We start from the raw sequence: 22,568 nt of genomic DNA, 5'->3' as shown, positions 1-22,568 counted from the left end.
ACTGCAAGTTCTGTTGTATGTAAAAGAACGATAAGTTGCTCCACACGATTAGTGTTGCTATGTTCTTAACTATACATGCAGCTGGTGAGCAAAATAGAAAAAAAAAAGAAATAAAAGTAACTTTCAAATTTTAATTTTGTCCATATTGTGTGAATTAAAGTAGTCTTACCTTATAGTCACCATTTTATTTATTGATCCCTTATGTCCCAACTTTTATTCATTCTTAGCTCTACAGGTGTAAGAAAAGATTAGTAAAGAAAACATGGGTGTGCATGAAACTTGCAACACATATTCGTCCCTCCACTGGGGTTTCAGAGCTAACATTTTTGTTTGTTGATATATGCATGCATGCATAGCATAAGTAAGTGGCATTCATCCTTCCATTTCTATGCCAAAATTTGCTTTCCAGTTTGGACACGTGCAGTTTCAATGTAGCACAAGACTCTCATAAACGCACGTGCTTGTTAGGACCAAAACCCAAGCTGGTGTTTTAGCATGAACAGACTCTTTTTCCATGTAAACATTTGTTACCTGGTGGACCTTTGATCGGTGTCTTAGGTGACTCAATATGATCTCTGTGAATAGATTTTGGACGTGGCTTTTTCTGTTTGATTGAGAGGGAACGTGGCTTTATGACAGTATCCATGTCTTCCATAAGCTTTAGCTGTTTCCTTCTCATGTATTCCTGCTTAATAAATTCTCGCCGTGCTCGTTCATCCTCCTTCTTCTGACGTTCTTCTTCTGTTTTACGTCTAAAAAATGACCAAAAAAACTCAGCAATAGGAACTTTCCGAATAAGGTATTCAGCTAGCACAGTGAGGACAACACATGCATCAGATTTTTGGAACTTCAATGTTCTCAAGCACCAGTAAGAGACAATCGCTTTTAAATTTTTTTTACAATTTTCAGAGAGTTTAAACTTTTTGGGATATTGCTACTAAGAAAACCAAACTCAGGTTTATGAGCTTCATTGCTGTAACTGAGTGAACGCTGTGCACTTGTGCAGAAGGAGCCTTGAGGGATACAGGCTCCACAGCTCCCAGCCCGAGAGAGCTGCAGACTGATGCCACCTGCTGTCCTGCCAGGCCAGCTGGGCTCCTCTGCACGTCTGCCTCTAGCAGTAAATAACTTGGGTATTAACATGCAACTTTTTGACATGCAGGTTACACTTTTAACTAAAGCAGACATTACTATGTTTACCATTACTGATCATTTGGATTAAACATGTAATTTTACCTTGTCTCTTCCTTCTTATGTTCTAGTTCTGCTTCCAGTTGCTGCTTTCGAAGCAAAGTCTCTCTTTCCCTTCTCAAACGCTTCTCCAACAATGCTGCTCTTTTCATTGCCATATCATTTTCTGCCTTTTGATCATCCTAGCAACCGTTTTTGAAGGAAAAGTACCAAAAATATTAAGATCTATAAATTCAGCAACTGATTTTGCCAAGTGATTAGACACTTAATTCTGTACACTGGGTATCCTAACATACTCTTGCAGTATTTGGAATAAATTTATTTTTGAAGATTTTTCTTAAGACTCTTACAAACTTCATAATGAAATTTTTCCTTCCTGAGTCAAACAAAATTCAACACTGATATGAGAAAACTTGCTAAGTGAGGTATTTAGTTTTGAGTCAGATACCACATAGCATAAACTTCTTCTTTCAGCTTTGGAAGAGTCTATAGGTATGAACATGAAGGTAATTATCACAAACCCCAATAATTATGCACCATATAAAAGTAACTTCTGAGCAAGCCAGGTGTTTTTTTAGAACTGAGGAATGCTTCCAGACAAGCTAAGTCCATCTAGATACACGATACAAAATTTTGGGGTATTCTAAGATGGAAATAAGTCTAGACCACTGTCTTACAATATGCATTATAGTTAAAAGTCTGGCTAAATACAGCTCTGTAATAAAAAGTCTCCAAGGAGTGCTCCCAAATACAAACTTCAAAAGGGAGTCTCAGCAGACCTATACTTCCTTATCCAGCTGAGAAAGGGAAAAAGGCTCTCCAAAGTGCAATTCAAAATTGTGAATAATTTTTAAAAATGCAGGTTGTTATGTACTTCAAAAACTTTTAGTTAAATTTAGGAGTGAGGTGAGGAAGTGAGGGTGAGATGTGAGCACGTTTAATCAAGATCACCAAAACATATGTTAAAAAAAAAAATCTACATTCAGCACAGATCTTCCTCAGCAAGACCTCCAAGCATTCTTCCGTAACTATGAATGGAAGGGGATACTCTGACATGCTCAGAACTGAAGTATGGTAGAATCTCACCACTCTTATGATGCCAAATTAATCAAGTCAAAAAGATAAGCCTGCACATTTAGAGTTGCAGTACTGTCTGTTGACTTGAATCATCAACAGCATCCACGTTTCAATTAAAGATTTAAACAAAGCTTAACAGCTGACATACACATCCACTAGGTCTCTTACCTTAAAAAAGAATCCACAACACACTTTCTGGTCATCTTCAAACTGTTCTCTATCACTTTCACCTTCATATTTCTCGACAGATACCTCACTTTTTTCTGGTGGCTTCAAATCTGATAGGGAAACTTCAATTAAGTTAGCAGTTTTGGGAGCTGGAGGTGGTAAAATCGGTTGGTTTAGCTGATCTTCATTTGGGGTGAGGCAGACCGTTTCTGTGATAGGCTGAGATAATACTTCAGAAACATTAGATTCAATAGGCTTAATCTCCTTTTCCTCCAACTTCTGCTCACCCTGTTTTGGCAATTTTGGTCCTTCTTCTTTTGCTATCTCTTCTGTAGACTTGACTTCTTTCAAAAGATTTCCCTTTAACTGAGGTTCACTTACATGTTCACCATCATCTCCAAAGCAAACAAATGATCTAGTCTGAATGGGAACCTGACTAGGAGAAAACCTCCTCAAACGGGGAAGACTGTCCACAGACCGTGGGGCAGTCAAGGTACGGTTTAGAGGAGTTATTTTCAGTTCATTTGGCCTAGGAGTCCTTTGCATTTTAATGTGAAAAGAGGCATTCTTTCTGTTGGAAGATTGTGGAGATTGATGTGTAGAGCGAGGAGATTCCTGTGAGAAAGGTGCAACAGGAGCTGGAGTTCCCCCTTGCCTTGAAGAAGACTTAAAGTCCCGAATCTGCTTCTGAGGAGAAGGTTGAGGAGGAGAAATAACCCAAGCCTGTTGCTCTCTCATCTGCATCAGCATCTCCTGCTGAAGGGATAGACGTTGCATTTCTTGTTGTAGAAAGTGTAGGGAAGAGTTTAGTTTTTCAATAGATTTTGTATATTCTAAGAGATCTCCATCATTAAGATTTTCTTCTGAGGGGCTTGCTAAATTCCATTGCTTTTCAGCATCCCCCGTAGTAGCAGGAGATTTTAACCATTTGCTATGAGAATTTTCTGCGTTTTCTTTTATTAATTCTGAAGTCTTACTAGTTTGGTCATCTGATTTTTGAGTTTCTTTTTCTTTCAACCGATTGCTGTCAGTGAATACCTTCTCATCTTCAGCTCCTGCTGCTTCCTCTCGGAGAGGTGACACCCCATCACCTTTCTTTTTCACAACATTGAGAAATGCTGTTCTTCCCATTTTCTGCCGCTGCTTTGTGAATGCAGCTTCAACTTTCTTCTTCTGTGCTTCAATGGCTCGCCTCTTTTCCTCTAGCTTCATCCTCAGCTGTACCATTTCAGAAGCCAGTAATTGTGTAGTGTCTCTTCCTTGAGGAACAGATGCCTCCTCAGGAATGTGAGCCCAAGCAACCATATGAGGGATGTTCAGCTCAGAACCTTCTGGTGTGGTTTTCTGGGAACTGCTTCCACTGCTTTTACTATCTGTGTGATTCAACTTCCTGAATTTCTGCTCAGCAAAGCTGGTCATTTTAACCCCTGAGCTCGAGGAAGCACTGCTGCCTGCCTGTGATTTAGTACTTACTGAGCTGGGACAGGGACTTAATTGATCTCTGTGATTGCTAGCCCGCATGTCGTAATCCTGGAGAAATTTAGATGGTTCCTCCATGTCAGAGTCCATGCTTACAGTATAATCTCTCAAAGAAGAATCCTCATCCATTGTCTCTGGGATATCTTCTGACGGGACATGTATTCCAGTATCTACTTCTGTGTTGTCAGTCACAGGACTCAGAGCACCTTTAGTGTCTGTGATTATATCTGGGGTAGTCTGATTTGGTTTAATGTTTGAATTCAAGATGCTCATTTCCCGATTGTGAAGAAAGAACCCATTTGTAATTTGGTCTGTTTGGAGAAGTCTGGGAGATTTTTCAGTGTCATGAATTATCTGCAAAGCCTCTTCAATGCTCGGCGTCTCAATCTGATTGCCAAAATCATCCAGAACTGCCCTGTTTTGCAGAGCTCCATTTGGAAACCTGTACTGTCTGCTCTCATTGGCGTTTCTTTGATTTGCATTAAGAGACTGATTGGCCTTGGTCATGTCCTTTTCCTCTTCAATGTCTTGATTCTCCTCTTCTCCATTTACTGGTTTGAAGGACAGGTTTTTTCTAGAATGCTTCGGCATGCGGTTGATGTTTCCTGTAAGGCCTTCATTGCTCACAGATCTAGGAATTCCTCTGTTTGGAGTAGATGCTGGAATGCTTTTCTCTTTGTCAAAAGGAATGTCAAACGAAACTCCATGCAATGATGATCTAATAGAGATCAGAATAAAGAAAGTAACTGAGAAACTCAGGGTTATTAATAAAAATAAGGAAATATTTGTATTTGATTTTAAAACTATTTTAATCTGGTAGTATTACAGGCACTGTTAGGTGTACTATATTTTGCCTAGCTTCAAATATAATAAACATGCATATATTTTTAGATAGCTGTTTTTAGAAGGATAAATAGATATAAGTATAATAAATTTATAAAAAGCACAATAGAATAGAATGTAACCAATGCTTTTTACTACTTTGGAATAAATTCATTCTAGGAGTATAGGAATTGCCACCATAGATCAGAAGGAAGGTGTGAAAAGACACAGTTTACACACCACTATAACTCTTAACATTTTAACTTTGGTTTATACCCTACAGATTAAGAGTTTATGACTGGTCTAACTGAAAACTAAAATATTCAGCCTAATTGTTCTTAGCATCCCCAAAATAATACAAGCTTAAATGCTACTGAGATCATTAGCCATGTTACTGTTGCCATGTTTAGTTCACTGTGATGAGTAAATACAAGCACATTTAACAACAATTCATGAAGTATACCTTTTTAGTGTAAAGAATAAATTATTTATTTCTCAAGATGGTTTCCTATTGACCAGTTTTTAATCCACGATATGGTTTTATCTTTCTTTTTCTACTTTTCCAAGCAGCTTACAAGAATTCTCATTACAGGACTCTGAAAATCCAAACTACAATGGAGGATTTACTACTACTCATAACCAAACCCCAGTATTTTGTAACCAGCTTGTAAGATTACTTACCTTTTCTCTTTGGGCCATGTCCCTACTTGCCCATCTACATAAGACATAGATGTGGATCTTCTGATGACTCCTAAGTGAAACAAAAATAGGACCCAATGTAACTACTGTGAAAAATGATTTTAACATCACCTTCTGTTGCTTTAACAAATTGATCTGCTTCACTACTCAGAACACTGCAATGGCAAAAAAGTGTTTATATATTGCAAATACAACTAGACCAACTAAAGCCAATTTCATCCTGAATATATATTTTACCCCTCATCCCTCAAAGAGCTTACTAATGTGTAAAATATTATACAAATCCTACTAAAATAGACCACAAATACTTGTTGTAAGCCATCTCCCACATAATCAAAACAGAAGTCAAATTTAAAAAACACACAATGTATTTGGTACAAACACAATCTTCCCACTTGTATACTTTATAAATTACAGAAGTCAATTATGTAAATGAATTAATTTTTCATGTAAAGGTCTATTTCTGCATAAATGATGTTTGAATGAAAACAAGCAGGACAGCAATTTACTCAGAGGACGACACCTGTCTCACTGCCTCTCCCAGCCCTTTGTGAATTGTTACCTGGAACAGATGAATAAGGCTGCTGGGGTGTATGCAGTTGGTGAGGGGGTGTGTAAGCTGGACTTTCCAATCTATAAAGCAAGAGACATTAACTTAGAATTAATACATCAAAAGCTACAACACAAAGGCCAACCAGTCACGCTGTCGTTGGCCAAGACAAAAACAGATTTTTTTTTTTTTTTTTGTGATGGGAAAGAAAGCGAGGTGTAGTTCTCTTCTGGAAATATTAATTTATCAACTAAAAAGAGAACACTGGGACTAATGCAGGTGGACCAAAAAGTCAAAAAGGTATTTTTCATACACGAACAGCTACAGACCTGCAGCATACGTTTTGTTGATGTACTTGTCTCCTGATTTATTTCATGTAAATGTCTCTATTAGAAGGTTCCATTTTTTAGGCTTGATTTCAGTAAAAAGTCTAAACAAACATGAGCAAAATGAGGCACCTCCTACTGGCCTCAAAACTGAGTGATTGCAGCCAATAGCACATACTTTCCACGTGTTTCTATTTTCAGTTGCTTAGTTTGAAACTTCTACTTTGTGTCTGGACTGCCACATGCACTAGAAGTGGATAAAGAAGATTTTGTGATAGACATGACTTAAAAAAAAATATTCACTACTAAAGGAGTAATTATAGAGATTTCCTCTGTTTCTACTTACACAGATACTTTCTTTGGTTTACAGAGAAGGTCTGTAATTGAGTAGCTATGCTAATCCAGGATGGGATTAACATAATTCAATGTTTTGATCAAGGTGCTTTTTCATGATCAGAACAAAGACACATACATAAAGACACATGGATTTGTATGTACAACACTTCTAGAGAAACCAGACTTCAAACACAAGCTGGATTAAAACCTTTAATGTTTTGAATTTTGTCCACTGAATTGAACAGCACACTCCCAAACTCACATTTTTCAGAATATTTGTCTAGTGTTATTCTATTATATATACTGTATAGTGTAGTAATGTCTCTAAATAATATTTGCAAGAAGGATATTCACATCAATTTAAGAAAAATAGAATCTACAAGAGTATCTTTCACAACTATATATTAAATTATTCAATATAGGTTCCCATAAATTCCTGATTTTTTTGTGTCAATAACACTACATGCTAGCTACATGACATACCTGTTTTAAATGGTATTCAAGATTTCTGTGAAAATTTTAAAATCCTAATGTCTGTAAGTTACTTTAAAAGAAAAGCATACTTTCCAAATTTAACCCTGCAGCCTATGAAAATTTGCTACCATGAAGAAAATCTATACACTTAATTTTCCTTGGGGAAAAGATGGATTCTGGCACCAAGCCTGGGTTCCATGGCAACCCCAGACATGTAACTACTCACTGCCACAGTCCCACTCCCTCCTCTGTGCTGGCTCTGCCTCTCCAGCCGATCCTCTGAGTCATTCCAACAAGCTAAGGCGACAGAAGAACATTCACTTTTCCCAACTGGGGTCGTTTTTTCTGTCTTTGTGTGCTGAAATGGCAACTCAAACACTCAAGGGGGCAGGAATGCACAGTTGGGACAGGGAGGAAGGCCAGGACTACAATGTCCTGCAGTCAGGTCTGTTCTGCCAGCCTGTGCAATGCATTCCAACCATCTGAAATTACTTTTTGGGCCCCTCCTTTCCTGCAGAGATGTGTCATCAGGTTGGATGAAATACCCTGGTTTATGAGGAGAGATACAGCAAATGGCCTTGGGAACCCCTGCTTCAAAGGATATGTTCAAAACTACTGGCTCTTGTTCTCCTGGCTTATATGCTCAGTTTACATGAAAATAAAATCATTGTCTACAAGGGGAACACACTTTGGATACATTCAGGGAAAGGATTTGAAATCCCAGCATTTAATGGTAGTAAGAAATATTACACTGTTATTAAAGTCAGCATAGATTCCAAAACACCAAAAACATACTTAGGAACCTTAAACCTAAAACCCAACCAAAGCCTCACCCCTCCCTCCAAAAACCCCATCCAAAAACAACACAAAAGGTTAAACAGGCTTATGTGGGTTGGAAATCAACCATTTGCTAAATATCCAGTTAAAATGCTAATTTTATCCTTCTCCTCTGTGCCAGTTTAGATACACTCAGTAAACCAAAATAAAACCCCCAAAAATAGAAATGTATTGTAATGCTGTCTCTCATTTGCTAGGTCCAGATCAGATCACTGGAAGGCTTTCTTTACCTTGACAAAAGAAAGATTAAAAAGAAGGCCTAATGTACAATTGATATCCCTTATCATAGAAAGAATAGGTTGGAAAAGACCTTTAAGGTCATGAAGTCCAGCTGTTAACCCTGCCAAGGCCACCACTAAACCATGTCTGTGAGTGCCACATGTACACATCTTAAATACTTCCAGGGATGGAGGCTCCATCACTCTCCAGGCAGCCTGTTGCAATGCTTGACAGCTGGTTTTGGTGACAAAATTTTTGCTAATATCCAATCTAAACCTTTCCTAGTGCAAATGGAGGCTGTTTCCTCTTCTCCTATCACTTTTTCCTTGGGAGAGGAGACCAGTCTCCTTCCACCTGTCTACAGCCTTCTTTCAGCTAGTTGTGGAGAGTGATTAGGTCTCCCTTGAGAAATTAACGTATGATCAGCTACAGAACATTAGGGAAACAGGATGTTTCTACATTGCTTCCTAATCTGTACCAGTAATAATAAAAATAATGTTTCACATGGTCTTGGTTTTGTCTGGAATAGAGTGGATTTTCGTCCTGGTAGCTGGTGCAGTGCAGTGTTTTGGATTCAGTGTGAGTGCACTGTTGATAACACTCTGTGTTTCAGTGGTTGCTCACTGGTGCTTTCTCTAAGTCAAGGGCTTCTCGGTGCCTCGTGCCAGCGAGGAGGTGCAGGAGGGGCTGTGAGGGAGGTGGCCAGGACAGCTGAGCTGAGCTGGCCACAGGGACACTGCAAACCATGGCTGCTGTGCTCAGCATGACCTGGGGGAGTTGGCTGGGAGGGCTGATAGCTGCTGGAGGGAGCAATTGTACTGTGCAGCACTTGTTCTTCTGGGGTGTATTCCCCTCTCTCCTTTTCATTACAATTATTATTATCATCATAATATTTTATTTTGCTTCAAATTATTAAACTGTTCTTATCTTGTGAGGTTTACACTTTGTTTCTGATTCTCCTCCCCATCAGGAGGCAGTTGGGGTGGGGAAATTAATCACAGCGTAAGTATTTACCTATTTGAATTTCATGGTACTATACTAACATAACCAAATCAAACTAAACCCATCACTCAGGGTTTTCCTTGCTGTTACCTCAGTTTACTTTCATTATAACCTTTGGAAAATTTGCTGTGAATTCCAGAAAAGCAGCTTCTTCAGAGCAGACCTGGTCAGCAGCTCCACTTGAAATTGAAGAGGACAAGGCCATGTGACACTTCTGTGCTGAATGCTGAGGGTTGTTTTGGACACTGGTAAGAGAACAGCACTGTCCAAGTGTACAAATGTGAACAAGCAGCCTGCCATGCAGCAGGGAGGGAGGGCTGAACTATGGGATATTGCACAAAAATCCACAGATTTTATCTGGTAACTCAATCACTGAGCTTTGCAAAAAGGAAAAAAAAAAAAAAAACCCAAATTAAAAAATCTGTTTGATTTTGAACAGAGAGGAGGAGATTGAGGAGATTGTACTAGTGATTCTCTGACATTACCTGGCTACAAAGTCAGAACCAGATGGACCATCCACATAATTTCTTCTGTTAGCATTCAAGCTGCGAGCAGAAGCTGCATCTTTTGCAGGTTCAGCTGCCAGGAAGAACAAAGTTCAGGTTATTATAGTTTAGTATTCAGCTAAATTACATAGTTAAAAAGCTGTCCAAAATAACCTGAAATAATGATTTTCAAAGATTTAAAGAATTTTCATTGATTCCATTATTTAGTTTAAAACTGTCACTTCCTTTCATCTTTACATCCTACAAAGCTCTCCTACTAGCACTAATTAAAGAAATGGAGACTGACAAAATAGACCGGAAAATGCAAGGGAAGAACTAATACAGAAAAATAAACTAAAAAAGAGCTACAAAATTAAAAGGAAACAAACAGTTTTAGCAAATTTGTTCTGGAAGAAGTGTTTCTGATAAAAGTTCTCCCCAAACCCTTGGACTGACTAGAAAAAAGGTTTTTTTGTCACACCCTAAACCAGTTAGCACTATTTAAAGATTTATGTCAGATTTGTAAGTGCTATAAAGCATAAAAATGAAGAAAAGTTGTAACTGCCACCCAATGAATTTCTCTTCCTTGTGCATGAAAAGCCAATCACAGCACTGCTGTGTGAACATTTCAATTACCTGAAATGTTAGTTACCTGAAAGTAGTCATTAGCAGATCTCAAGATCTATCTGAAAGGTGAACTTTTCAATTAGAGAATTGCTGATGGAAGATGGTGCCTTTGCACTGGGTACAAAATGCAATTTTACAATTAGCTCTCTATTCACTCTGCCCAGAGTTATGATTCTCTCTCTTGGTATCTTCTCAGCAAGACAAGCTCTTCAGGCTAAATTCTGTTCTTGGTTTCTTATTATATTTGTAATTCTCACATGGGCATAAATGGATTCAAGGCTTGTTTAGGTCAGGAAAATTTGCAAGTGATTATACCACAACAATTTAAATGAATTTTTGGTAATAGACAACAAAATCTAATTATGATTTATGAGATGAGATGAAGATTTACAATGAAGAAAGAGTACTCCTTTCTTTCTTTAAGGGGGGTTGTACACTGCCAAATCCTGTTAACTAAAATATTCACTGCATCTGTGAACACAATGGCAATCTGTACACACACATATCAAAACATGCATATTAAGGCCAATCCATAACATAATTACCTTGGGGATGCACAACAACACGGGGTTGTACAAATGATGGCTTCACCACTTCAAACCACCAGAACAATTCTGCCATGAACACCATGTAATTGCTCTACATGAAATAAAAAAGAGATGGAGAGAAATTGATGTTAGAACACAAGCCTGTAAATAAATAGATTAAGCAGCATTTGGGACATGCCTCTGTTTCAGCCAGTTTACAATCTCCACTTATTTTACAATCTCCACTGTTTTAGAAATAGAAAACAGTACAACTGATCTGTAGCACCAATACATAACTTGACCAGATTGCAACCAATTGGGTTGAAAAGTTTCATACCAAACATATGCTGAAGCCTGATGTCTTGCAGGGAGGGCAGAGAGGAGCAGAATGGGTGGAAAAAAATGACTGCCAAGGATCAGCCTTTTCCATTAAAAAATAGCAGTGAAAAGCCCATTGCAAGGGTAGGCAATGCTTTTTTCAGAGATTTTTACCATGAAAAAGTATGGTAGCCCTTTGTTTTAGAAGTTGGAATCTGATTTTGGCTTTTGTGTTAAGTATGTGCTTTTGTCACACTTGTGAAGTTCTACCCAAATTTACAAGCCTTTAATGCAAAACAAAAAAACAGCAGAAGAGTTTCTTGACTGTAGGTTAGAACAAGGTTTTAGCTCCAAAGCTTTATGCACTGCTGATATGTTATGTCCCTACTCTATGTTCCCATTATGAAAAGACACAGTGTGAGAGCCACCAGATTAAACACGGGGGGAAAACAGATGAAAAGGGAAAAACAACTGGTGACAAACTGCATCAACAACAACAACAATCAACAGAGGAAAGCCAGGCAGGAGCAATTGTTTCTGCTGCAAGAACATATGAGGAGTGCAAAAAGCCCAGAAGGTTGTTGGCTGTGGAGGCTAAGGAGTTCAGAGGCCAAAGCTTCTGCATTTTCACTGCCACTTCATATCTAAAAATATCAGCTGAAGGAGATCAGCAAATATCCAGGTTTGAGCTGGCTCAAGCAGGTACACAGACCTTTGTCACCCGTCTTACAAAGTCTGAAGATGTAAACAATGCTTATACATTAAACTGGGAAACCATAATTAAACAACTTTTTTAAAGAGTTTCTTTCACAATTTGGAAACAAAAATGTCATTCTAAGTCAAGAACAAACCACAGGCATTAAAGATAAGAAAGTAATTTTAAAATAAAATATTTATTAAAAACCTTTTGATAATAAATGAGATAATCTCAATTCTGCATCAGTATATTTGAAAATACAACTTGAGTATCTGTTTGACACTTTTGCTTCAGATTTATTTTTCCTGAAGATTTCTAACATAGATAAGCCTATACTTCAGCAAAGGGATACTCAGACCAAAAGCTACTCCTACACTGTACTATATAGTGAAGGGATCAGGCAGATGTTGCATAGTTATTACACAGAAATTATAAATAGAATAGGAAAAACCCCATTGCTGTTTATTCAGCTTGACAGAACTGAATGAGGAAAAGTCCATAGCACAATCTTTTCCATTCAAGTAAATGTCAAGCATAGCATTTCAGTATCCCACACTCATTTCAGTAGGAAGCTTAGACCAAGAAAAACTCAGATGTACTTCTCAGACAAACATGATTTTTAATACTACAATTTCAAAACATTATAAATTCTCTCTGAATGTTTTCCCTTTCCCCTTGCCTCTCCTTAAACTTTTGTATTTTTGACTTGACTTTTTAGTAAAAAATTAAATCATAAAATGTTCTAACCATAGCTTTGTCCCCATCCAAAATAATATCACATTTAGATACTTCATGTTGATGTTGAAATGCCGCATTTCAACAAAAAATAGACACACAATAGTGTGACTATTTTATGAAGGACAGATATTCTTTCTGAGAATATCTTCTATGCAGTCCTGAGCTGCTGCAAGACAGTTTGCTTTTCTAAAGCCACCAAAGCAGTATTTACTGAACTAAAAATGAAAGTGCTGCACAACCCACTGAGAACAGAGGCTGCTTTAGATGTCTGATGGTGAGCCATCATGATGGAAATCACGTTTTCTCACAGGTTATTTTTAGTCAGAACGATTGAGGGGAAAGACTGATGATCAGTATCAAATTTTTTTGGAAAAACTAGAAGTGGGTCTGTAGTAATGTTGCTATCCAGGACTCAAAAGAATGTAGATATGATTTCCTAGGATTTTTGCTTTGATTATGGTGACAGAAATTCTAGCAGCTTGCCATGTGATTATCACATGCACTTACACACAACAATATTCAGGAGCATAACAGTATTTTAAGAGTAATAAAAACTAAGGAAGCTCTGAGCAGTCCAGGCTGGCTCAAGCCCCCTGAACAGCAGATGGCAGACTTGCATCTTCAGAGATCATTATTAGCTAAACACTCTCATTTAATTTAATTTCATCTAATTTCAAATACTTCAAATAAATTATACCCTCCTAATACCTATAGGTTTTAGATCTGTATATTTATAGAATAACCACAATATCATATACACAAATGATACATATAATTCGTTGTCAGGCTTGCATCCACTAAAATTGGGTGTGAGAGCAGTTGTAGAAGCTTTTAGAATTTTTTTTTTTTAATTAACATAAAATACACTGAAATTTTTACCATGATGCACATTAAAATCTCTGTTCAGTGGGCCAGGAAAGGTCACATCCAGTGCAAATCCTCAGCTTTTTTGTTATACAAGTGCCAACGTAAATGCTTCAAGACTGCAGAAAACTGGAGTGTCACAAACTGTCTCGACAAGGCCAGACTACAGCTGTGTATAATCCAAGCACTAGCAGTTTGTCCTCTGTCCTGCCACAGGCTAATAAATGCCACAACAGCTCAGTTTTAAAATCCACTATGCCTTGTTTCAGACCAGAACTGAGAGGGAAGAGCAGCCGATTAACATCAGTGAAAGCAAACCATGCTGCTTCCCTTTAAATAATGAGTCAAGAACATTTGGTCCCTCTCAGGGAGAAACTGTCTCAAAAAACTGTTCCCTGGTTGAATCTTACTTTTAATTCCTGATCCTCAATCGTTTTAACCCAGCCAGATGGGAATGAAATGGCTGAACTGACTCCCACCATACATAATAAGTGCCTCACCAAGCACAGCCAGCTGCTCCCCCTGGTCCAGTTGCCAGTTCAGGCTGAGGTGAGCAGCCTGGCTGGCAGTGGGAGGGAAAGCTCTGCAACACGTGTGGACATTGTGCAGCCCTGAATTTCTAGGATTTATCTATGCAATGCATTTGAACACTATTTTTCATGTCTCTGGTGCTGATTACAGCCTCTGCTTATGCTATTTACAAATAAACACCATCAATATTACATCAGAAAGTACAAGCATTCAAAACTGCTCAAGTGCAAGAAATATTTTGTAACATAAATCACAGAATGCCTAGGTTGGAAGAGACCTTCAAGATCATCAACCCTTCAGATATCATATACTCCTGTTCAATTCAGCAGCGGAAAACAAAAAGTTCTGGATCTGAATCAAAAAAGATTTGACAGTGCAAATGTTTTTTTCTGCCACTCTGGTTAGCAATCAGGTGCAAAAATAAGGTACCTATTCCATGTGCTTATTTATGATTCTGCACAGTTTGGAGTCTGGCCCACATCTAGGTCAGAGGAACGCCCTTTCAGCCAAGACACAGCAATCATCTCTCAGATTTGCGTCATTTCACGTTCTGAAAGCTTTCATTCTAGCAAACACGCCTTCTGCATGAGCTTGGGTGAGCAGCCTCTACAGATCTCGGCACAGAGCAGCAGCATCTGCGCTCAAGGACACGCAATCCCCCTGCAAGAGCCGCGAGGGCGCAGAGCCCCGTGGCCCTGCTCAATGCCCAGGAACCCACGCGCTCAGGGCAGCAGGACACAGCCTGCTCCTTACAGGACCAGCAGTTATTACAAGCAGACAAAGACTGTATGTATATACATCCCCAAGGGACAAATGGAGCCCTTGAGAAACTTTCTGCACATGTTCCCCAAAGCCACTGGTGGGCCACTATGAGCCCCTGCTTCTGGGAAACAGTGAGGCTGGGCTCCAACCCAGTAAAAATGGCTCTGTGTGTATGTGCACGAGCTCTGTGAGCAAATGAGCGCTGTGTGTGAATGGTTATCTCTTACTAATAACTGAGTCATGCTACTGAAAATGGCAGCTGAATTAATAAAAAGTGTTCTAATAGTGTGATCTGAGTCTCACTGTCAATCCTCTACCAGTGAAGAGAGAATATACATGGGTATATTAAATGAGTAGCAGAAATTTAGGATCACTATCTAAGAAAACAAAACACAAACCCACACATTTGTAAAGGCTCGAGTAAAGGAACTCTTACAAAAGACAACAACTAACAATTGATGCAATGCCAAGTTCCCATGTAAGCTCTCAAATCACAGCAAACACCAAATGCTTCCAGCTGTCAGCCAGTCCCCTCTTTGACAGGTAACCTCCTAAATGACTTGTTCTTAGATTTGAAGCCTATGGCCCTACTAGACTAAAGTGGTAGAGAATGATCTAAAATTATCAAGAATATAATCAATTACAACCAAAGATGTTTTTTAACTCTTTTAGAAATAATTTCCATGTATCTCTTGTGACAAATGGAACATGTAAGATGTTTATTTTAATTCTTTCTCTTCAATGACCATACAACATCCTTATAGTAATTTTACATTCCACTGGACAACCAAAGCACAAGTGCTACCTACATCCTATTATATGACAGTGCAAATCAACTGCTGGGGCAAAGCAATAAATAAGTCTTTAGGGTTCTGCAGGGTGCTTCATACTTCTTCTGATGGCACCTTATGTAAGGTTTTCTATCTCTACAAACTTCTTCTTTGAAAAGGCAATACAAGTGCATGTCAAGTCACAATAAAACAGTTCCTTCAGCTCTATGTACTTTCCCAGGTACAGGTGAAGAACAAGATACTTAAAAAATATATCCTGTCTGAAGATAAAACTGCTTACAGGAGAAGGGCAAAAAAGCAATCTGCACAACTTAGATCAGACTCAATATTTCTATTATTTCTGCTTGTTAAATATGCAGGGAGGATTCAGAAAACATTGTGATTATTTTTATGTAATCACTCTCTACTTGTGTTTGTCTGTCTCAAAGGAAAACAACCAAGAACTGGTATGGTCCCCTGTTGGTGCCTCAAGCATCCATGGAATGTATTGAAATATTTTTTCTTTAATATCAGTAGCCCTGCCTTAGTAAACATCTTATGAAGAACTTTACAAATGTATTTTTCTTAGAGGAGAAGAAATAGGCAATAAGGAGCAACAAAACTTTCTGCTTCCTTTGATTATGACACATTAAAGCTGTCTAGAAATCCAGACAAAGCTTATTTCTCCTCTGTGCTAAACCAGAACTAAGCCAACAGTTTCATCTGCTGGGAAATCTGAGAGCCTCTATCAAAGACTTTGGATGCTTAAGTGAAGTCACTGTATTTCTGTGCATTTTGATGGAAAAACCAAAAGCAGGCAGTGTCACCTTGGTCAAGTGCTGCACTAAATTTCTGCATCATATCCCATCTCTAAGCTCCCTTGATTTAATGTACCAGGACAGTACAGGGTGCCCTGGGAAGAATGTAAGGTATGCAGTTTGTGCTGATCACTGAGGAAGAGGATCTGCTCTCTTCCTTCTCAAGAACCAGCAGCAAGCCAGGATACCTACTGTAATTTCTAGGACCACACAAAGCACAGCACTGTAATTCCAAAAACTCTGCTGTGATTTTTTTCATGAGGCTTTTTCCAGTAAGATACCAGCAGTTGGTATTTTTTACTTTTTCTGTCACCACTATGAATGTAAGAGATTTTTAAGCCAAAAGCACAGTGGCACCTACTGTGCAGTATGAGCCACTCTGAAAACAGACAGGAATTTCTACTGATTAACAAACACACACTTCTATAAATGCTAACTTCATACCATGTACATTTTGCAGGCTGAGATAAGTAGCTTCCACAGAACAGTGCAACTCAATGTGCAATATTTAAAATATCCATTCACAATACAAGTTTTTTTTAAAGTGACAATAAAATTAACTGGAGAATAAACACATGTATTAAAACTTACTCTAATCAGACGCACTGGAAAACTAAGAAGGAACTCCTTTAACAATTAATTTATTTTTAAAGCAAATTAATTCTTAACACTGGAAAAACACAGTTTACAGCACTAGCTGAAGTTTCCATGCCAAGTTTTAGAAGAAAAACTTGGCAGCCTTGCTTTGTGGCATTTACATCTAAATAACCATCCATGCCACAGCAACTTGTAAAAACATGATCACAAAAGGCCTTTCTCAGATCTAGAAATACTCTAACTCTTTGAAAGAACTCTAAATTCTATCTACCCAGTGTTCAGAAACAGCAAAATCACTAAGTTAAAAGTGCAAAGTCTGATGCATTGAGATATTGACAAAATATTTACTATTTTTTTTTAATTTAAGCTTTCTAGTGCATACTCATTTGAGAAATTATTCAAGCCATTACTATAAAAATGGTATGAATAATTGTCATGAATCATAACAAGAATGATCAATTGCATTTATTCCATGTATCTGTAAGCAGAGAGAAGCTATCAAAATGCAGTGAAGGAGTCCTGCTGGAGACCCCTGAGAGTGGCTGTAGCACTAGGAGGTGCAGCCAAGGCAGGCTGCAATGCAGCACACTTCAGCAGCATGGAGGCATTCACTGTATGTGAAATTCAACAGCACCAAAAGCTGACTGAAAGCACTCACTACACAACTTTGCATACACAAAATAAACCAGCAACGGCTACACAGTCTAGACTTAGGTCCTACTGCCTTACTCACCCTGGCAGCTCATTATTTGAAAAGGATTGGGTTCAACCCTACAGGAGACAAAGCTGTATTCAAGCTCTGGCCTCTGTGACTCTGCTTGTGAGATTGCTAGAAAATCATAAAAGCAGTGAAATGACCCAGATATTTAGAAACCAATTACATCCCATCTGCAATGGATATGCTGACTTCAGAAAAATAATATTTCATTCCCTAAAGGCAAGCCAACAAGAATCTTAAGCAAATGAAGTGTGTTTTATATAGAAGAAAGTCTTGGTGAAACATAATGATGAAAAATTAAATTTACAATTAGGCAAGAAATCATTCAGTTGCTCCTCTTCTTTCTTCACAGGCTTAAAGAATTACAGAATAATGTTTTATTTTCCTCTTTCTAAAATAGTAAAATCTTAGATTGATGGAATACACTTAATTGCTTATTCAAACAACTGTATTTGTTGGAATTGTGTTACTGCTTGTATTTGGGGCATCAAGCCATTGGTTTTTCAAAAAAAATAACTCAGAAATTTACACTTTTACAAAAGTAAAAGAGCTTTAAGATTAAAACCCATTAAATTGTGTATGTAGAAATGAGTAAGAACAGTAAGCAATAATTCCATAAACAAGTCCTCAATATTTCCACCCTTTGTTAAGGCCATGATTCATTTAAACTAATGCAGATCACTATTGCATTTCAACAGAAATATTGCAGATTACAGACTTCAACCATTAATTAATAAGAAAGAAGATAAAGTGGGAAACAGTTTTGCACAAAATCAAAGTTTTTACAAATCCTTTCACAAATGCTTTTTTAAAAATACTTCGAAATTACTAGGAAAACATAATGGCCAAAAGAAGGTGGCTTTTCATTCTGCTGGAATTTGTGTCTTTCCTGCTGTGTCACAAGAGAAGCCATACAGCAGCAGACTAAAAAAGACTAAACATATCATTAACAAACTGGTTCTGTGGATGTTGCTTGCAGTTTTATTTAATTATTTTATTTTTACCTTTATTGAAGAAGCTGCATAGAGCATATCCTCAAGACTGAAATGGCAACACTGGTTGAGGTATTCCTGACAAAATTCTTGAATCAACTGTAGATTATACAGGCTGTCAGCCAAAGACATTGTATCTTTCAAACAAATATCTAAATAGGAAGAAAACAAGCAAATATTAGATACAGCTACAGATTTGCAAAAAAGTACTTTTTGGCTTTTACAGATTCAGGAGCATTTACTGGATAATTTCAGACATAATTTCTGCCCCACCCCTCCCCACCAGAGATATTTATTTTTCTAATTCAGAAACAAAAGAAATTATTAATTTACATTTTATCTTTGCATTTCTAAATATTTAGATATTGTGAGAATTAATTGTTTTTCACTGTTGAGAAGTGAATTTGTTTCTGTTTTGCCTTTTGTGGAAATTAAGTTATTCTCTCACCCCAACTATTTCCATGTAATGAAAAAATACATTTAATCACTAATATATTTTTTTTATATAATTAGATTTTCTATAGAGCAATGGCAGTAAGAAATAAACACGTTTTTGCATACATTTCTCTGTACATATCAGTTCTTTGTCTTTCAACAGGGACCCAAGAGCACATTTTAGCATCAACAAGCCTGAATCTTCACAAAAAACCAGCCTGGTCTTAGGTATTCATGTTTGTGGATTGATATGAGATTTTCCAAGGAGCTGAAGGCTGTTTTATGAATTATCACTCTCTGTTTGAAAGTATTTAAAGACAAAGAAGTGGTGGCTGTGAACAGACTTGTGTAGTTACACAGTATTCTCTGACTAGTATTTAAGCACAGATAGTCTCTGTTGTCTTTTTATAATTGCTTCTTGGAAAGGTAAGTAGCAATAATAAGTCCCATGAAAAAAAGAGAGTCCTCTTAAAAAAAAAGGACTGAAGAAAAGAATTAAACATACTTCCAGAGCATGCATCAGATTTTATTCCTAAAGCAACAATGTATAACAGAACTCCACATAAGTTTTGAATTGTTAAGGATAAAAGGTTTCTTCATAAAAGGAATCTGCTTTGATCCCAGGAGTATGAGGATTCCCACACTGAAGAAAATCAGACACAGTCCATAATTCCAAATCCACAGATGATGATCAATAGGAAAAAATGTTTAACTAAACTGACTGAAATGAGATTAAATTCAGAAATGCAAAATGTGAAGTCATACATTTGAATCTAATAAAATTCTAATGTGATTCACTGACTGAAGGTGATATGGAGAAGGGAATTATCAGGTATTAGCCAGTGTAAACATCTGTGCCTTTGGCATCATGCAGCTATGGAAAAAACAAACATGATGCTAAAACCTATCAGAAAACTCATTTCCAGCAGTGACAGAGGAGCACTGCACAAGGCAGAAATGGGATGTCAGGCTGGATTTTTCTGTACAATTACAACCATCCATAGTCAAGAATGGCAAACCCAAACTGGACAAGCTGCAGAGGAAGACTATTGAGGATAACAATGAGAATGGAAATCCACTTCAGCAAGGGAGACTGAAAAGACTTGGTTCAGTAGCCTGGGCTAAAAGAAGAGGAAGAAAACAAATCAAAAATGTGAACATCACATTAGAAGCTAATCAAACCAAAGGATACTGCTGCAGGAACAACAAAGGCATGTAAAACAGGTTACAGGCACACTTAGGTAAAAATCAAGAATGAAATTTAAAATCATGTAAAAAAAGTGGAATAGTGGGTAAGGAGAGTACAGATTTTCGAGAGTCTAACAGTTTTAAGATAGAACAAGATAAATTCATGAAAGGGATTATATCAACTTCTTGACTCAATGGGAGTCCTTTCTAGTTCTGTATTCCTTCAAGGAAACCTATATTTGAAAGTGAAATGAAGACTTAATGAAAAGAATTTATCTGTTTCAGACTACAGAGAACCCTGGAATACTTTTTTCTTTTTTGTTAATGCATTTTTAAGCATTTTTGCATATGTATTTTTATTTCCTGCCTTCTTCAGTTTCAGTACAGAACCAAAGCTCAGTAAAATTCAACATGCATCAAAAATTGTATTACCTAAGTACAGGGAAGATGAGCAAAATCTTATTAAAAGTGTTTCCAGTTGCTTTGGAGTACATTTGAATTTATTTCTGAGACAATGACATGCACATTTGTATCTTTAGGGAAGATGATGTCACCTAACAAGAATATTAAAGCTAAAGTTCCAAAGATGACATGTGCCTTGCCCTGTTCAAAGCCAGGTGCTGGAGGAAGGTGCTGGTCACGCAAGGCACACAAGACCTTTCAGAGTGTCTGTGTTCTCAGCCATGCTGGAACAGGACAGAGGCACCAGGTGTTACCACAGTCAATACCACCCAAGTTTTAACTCTTCCCTCATCACATATAACAGCATGCATTTGGCTGCAATGTTTATGTAAATTGAAAGTTCTATTTATCAAAATTCTCAAGCTGCAGAAGAAAGGTGAATGAATGCATCTTTGTGCCTTTCATCTTCAATGCCTCCTGTGCTGGAAGCTCCCTATAAAGTGGTTGTGAATATGAATTCCTGATTTCAGTCCTTAGCAAGCTCTAAACCTTCTTCATATTCCTGTATTTCTCAGGATGCTTCTGTATTAGTGTTCCCACGACATCAAAGCTATCATAGAAAGAACACAGGCAGAAAATGATGGGTGTTAGCTGCCAAGACATTCTACAGCTCTTACTTGCCAAGAGGAAGGTATAACTTTACCAGGCTGCTGAGCAAAAGAATGAGATGAAGCTGCTCATCATCACAGACAATTGCTATTATAGAACAGCATGACACCAATACATTCCACACTACACATTTTTGGTTACTCTATAAATGATACAGGTAGGTCTCAGGTGAACTAAAAGCCCAGAGCACAGAGCAACTATTTGCCATGCAGTGAAGCTATGCAGAGCCTAACTCTAAACTCTTGCATGTTTTACATCTGTAACTGCTCAGATGCACAAAAAGCACTTATGCAGCTTCAAGAATAAGATTTTTGCAGGTAGTTTCAAGTATGTTCATTTTAGTGTGGCAACATAAAAGCCAACACACCAGGGAAGGACATCTGGGCTCCTTTTATTTAAATGTAAAAAGAAATAGGCACAAAGTTTTTATTTAACTCACCACATTCCAATTATGCCTGCTGTATACTGCATTTAAGCACCTTCCTTCACACAGTTCTCAAACACAAAGATTTAAACTTTTATGGCCACATATACAAGCCAAGAGGCACACCAGACATACCCTCCAGTTTAATGATATCTGGGCAGTAGAAGTGGATCAGGGCTGCTAGAGCACAACCATCTGTACCATCCTTCAGCAGATTCTCCACCAATGGAATGCAGGGCAGCTGTTTCAGCAACGTTTGCTCCTTCCGGTAACGAGCCTACGATTTCAAATGGAGACATTTAGAGAAACAAAAGCTCTGAAACATATGAAGAACATATTCATACTGTTTGTGAAAAAGCAGTATTCAAGAAATAGCTGAATATTCTCAGAATTCTATTCCCTAAAACTATTCATGTCAAGCTACATTTTGAATAGCATAATATAATATCTAATGTTCTAATATCTAATAATTATCTTAATATCTAAGAGGAAAGGAACAATGCTAATACTGAGCTTAGCCTTCAAAATTATCAAGTTTTGATGATCTCTTTATAGCACACTAAACTAAGTAACATTCTATACCTTAATTAAAATGTAACAGTCATTATTATGCAATTAAAAATCATCTGTGTGCAAACAGTGAGACAAGTTCTTAGCTACTGCAGCTACTGCCAGTTTACTGGCAAGTCACATGACTCTGAAGTTAACACACCTAAGTGTCTTGCCCAAAATCTTATTCGTATAACTGACTTAATGACAAATTCAGAAACAAGGAAATCTGCATTTGATCAACTCCATTTTTATTACTAGCATGTGTAAGCAGTCA

General features: G+C 37.6%; 1 protein-coding gene across 2 annotated transcripts in view; it reads right to left on the bottom strand.

Moving 5' to 3' along the window:
• The window catches only part of CAMSAP2 (calmodulin regulated spectrin associated protein family member 2), an 81,738-nt gene that overhangs the window by 8,814 nt on the left and 50,356 nt on the right, over positions 1-22,568 (bottom strand). For both annotated transcript variants that reach the window (XM_053985175.1, XM_053985176.1), the window contains 9 exons: positions 21,878-22,019; positions 18,637-18,776; positions 10,838-10,931; positions 9,666-9,759; positions 5,999-6,069; positions 5,419-5,488; positions 2,437-4,633; positions 1,237-1,373; positions 532-752 (listed from right to left, as the gene is read on the bottom strand). In XM_053985175.1, the coding sequence (XP_053841150.1) occupies positions 532-752; positions 1,237-1,373; positions 2,437-4,633; positions 5,419-5,488; positions 5,999-6,069; positions 9,666-9,759; positions 10,838-10,931; positions 18,637-18,776; positions 21,878-22,019 (3,166 nt within the window). The remainder of the gene's footprint in view (positions 1-531; positions 753-1,236; positions 1,374-2,436; positions 4,634-5,418; positions 5,489-5,998; positions 6,070-9,665; positions 9,760-10,837; positions 10,932-18,636; positions 18,777-21,877; positions 22,020-22,568) is intronic.

Source organism: Vidua macroura, chromosome 9 (assembly GCF_024509145.1).
Source record: "Vidua macroura isolate BioBank_ID:100142 chromosome 9, ASM2450914v1, whole genome shotgun sequence".
NCBI classification, from domain to species: Eukaryota; Metazoa; Chordata; class Aves; order Passeriformes; family Viduidae; genus Vidua; species Vidua macroura.
Note: the sequence above shows the minus strand (reverse complement) of the source record. Positions and strands in the feature narration are given on the sequence as shown.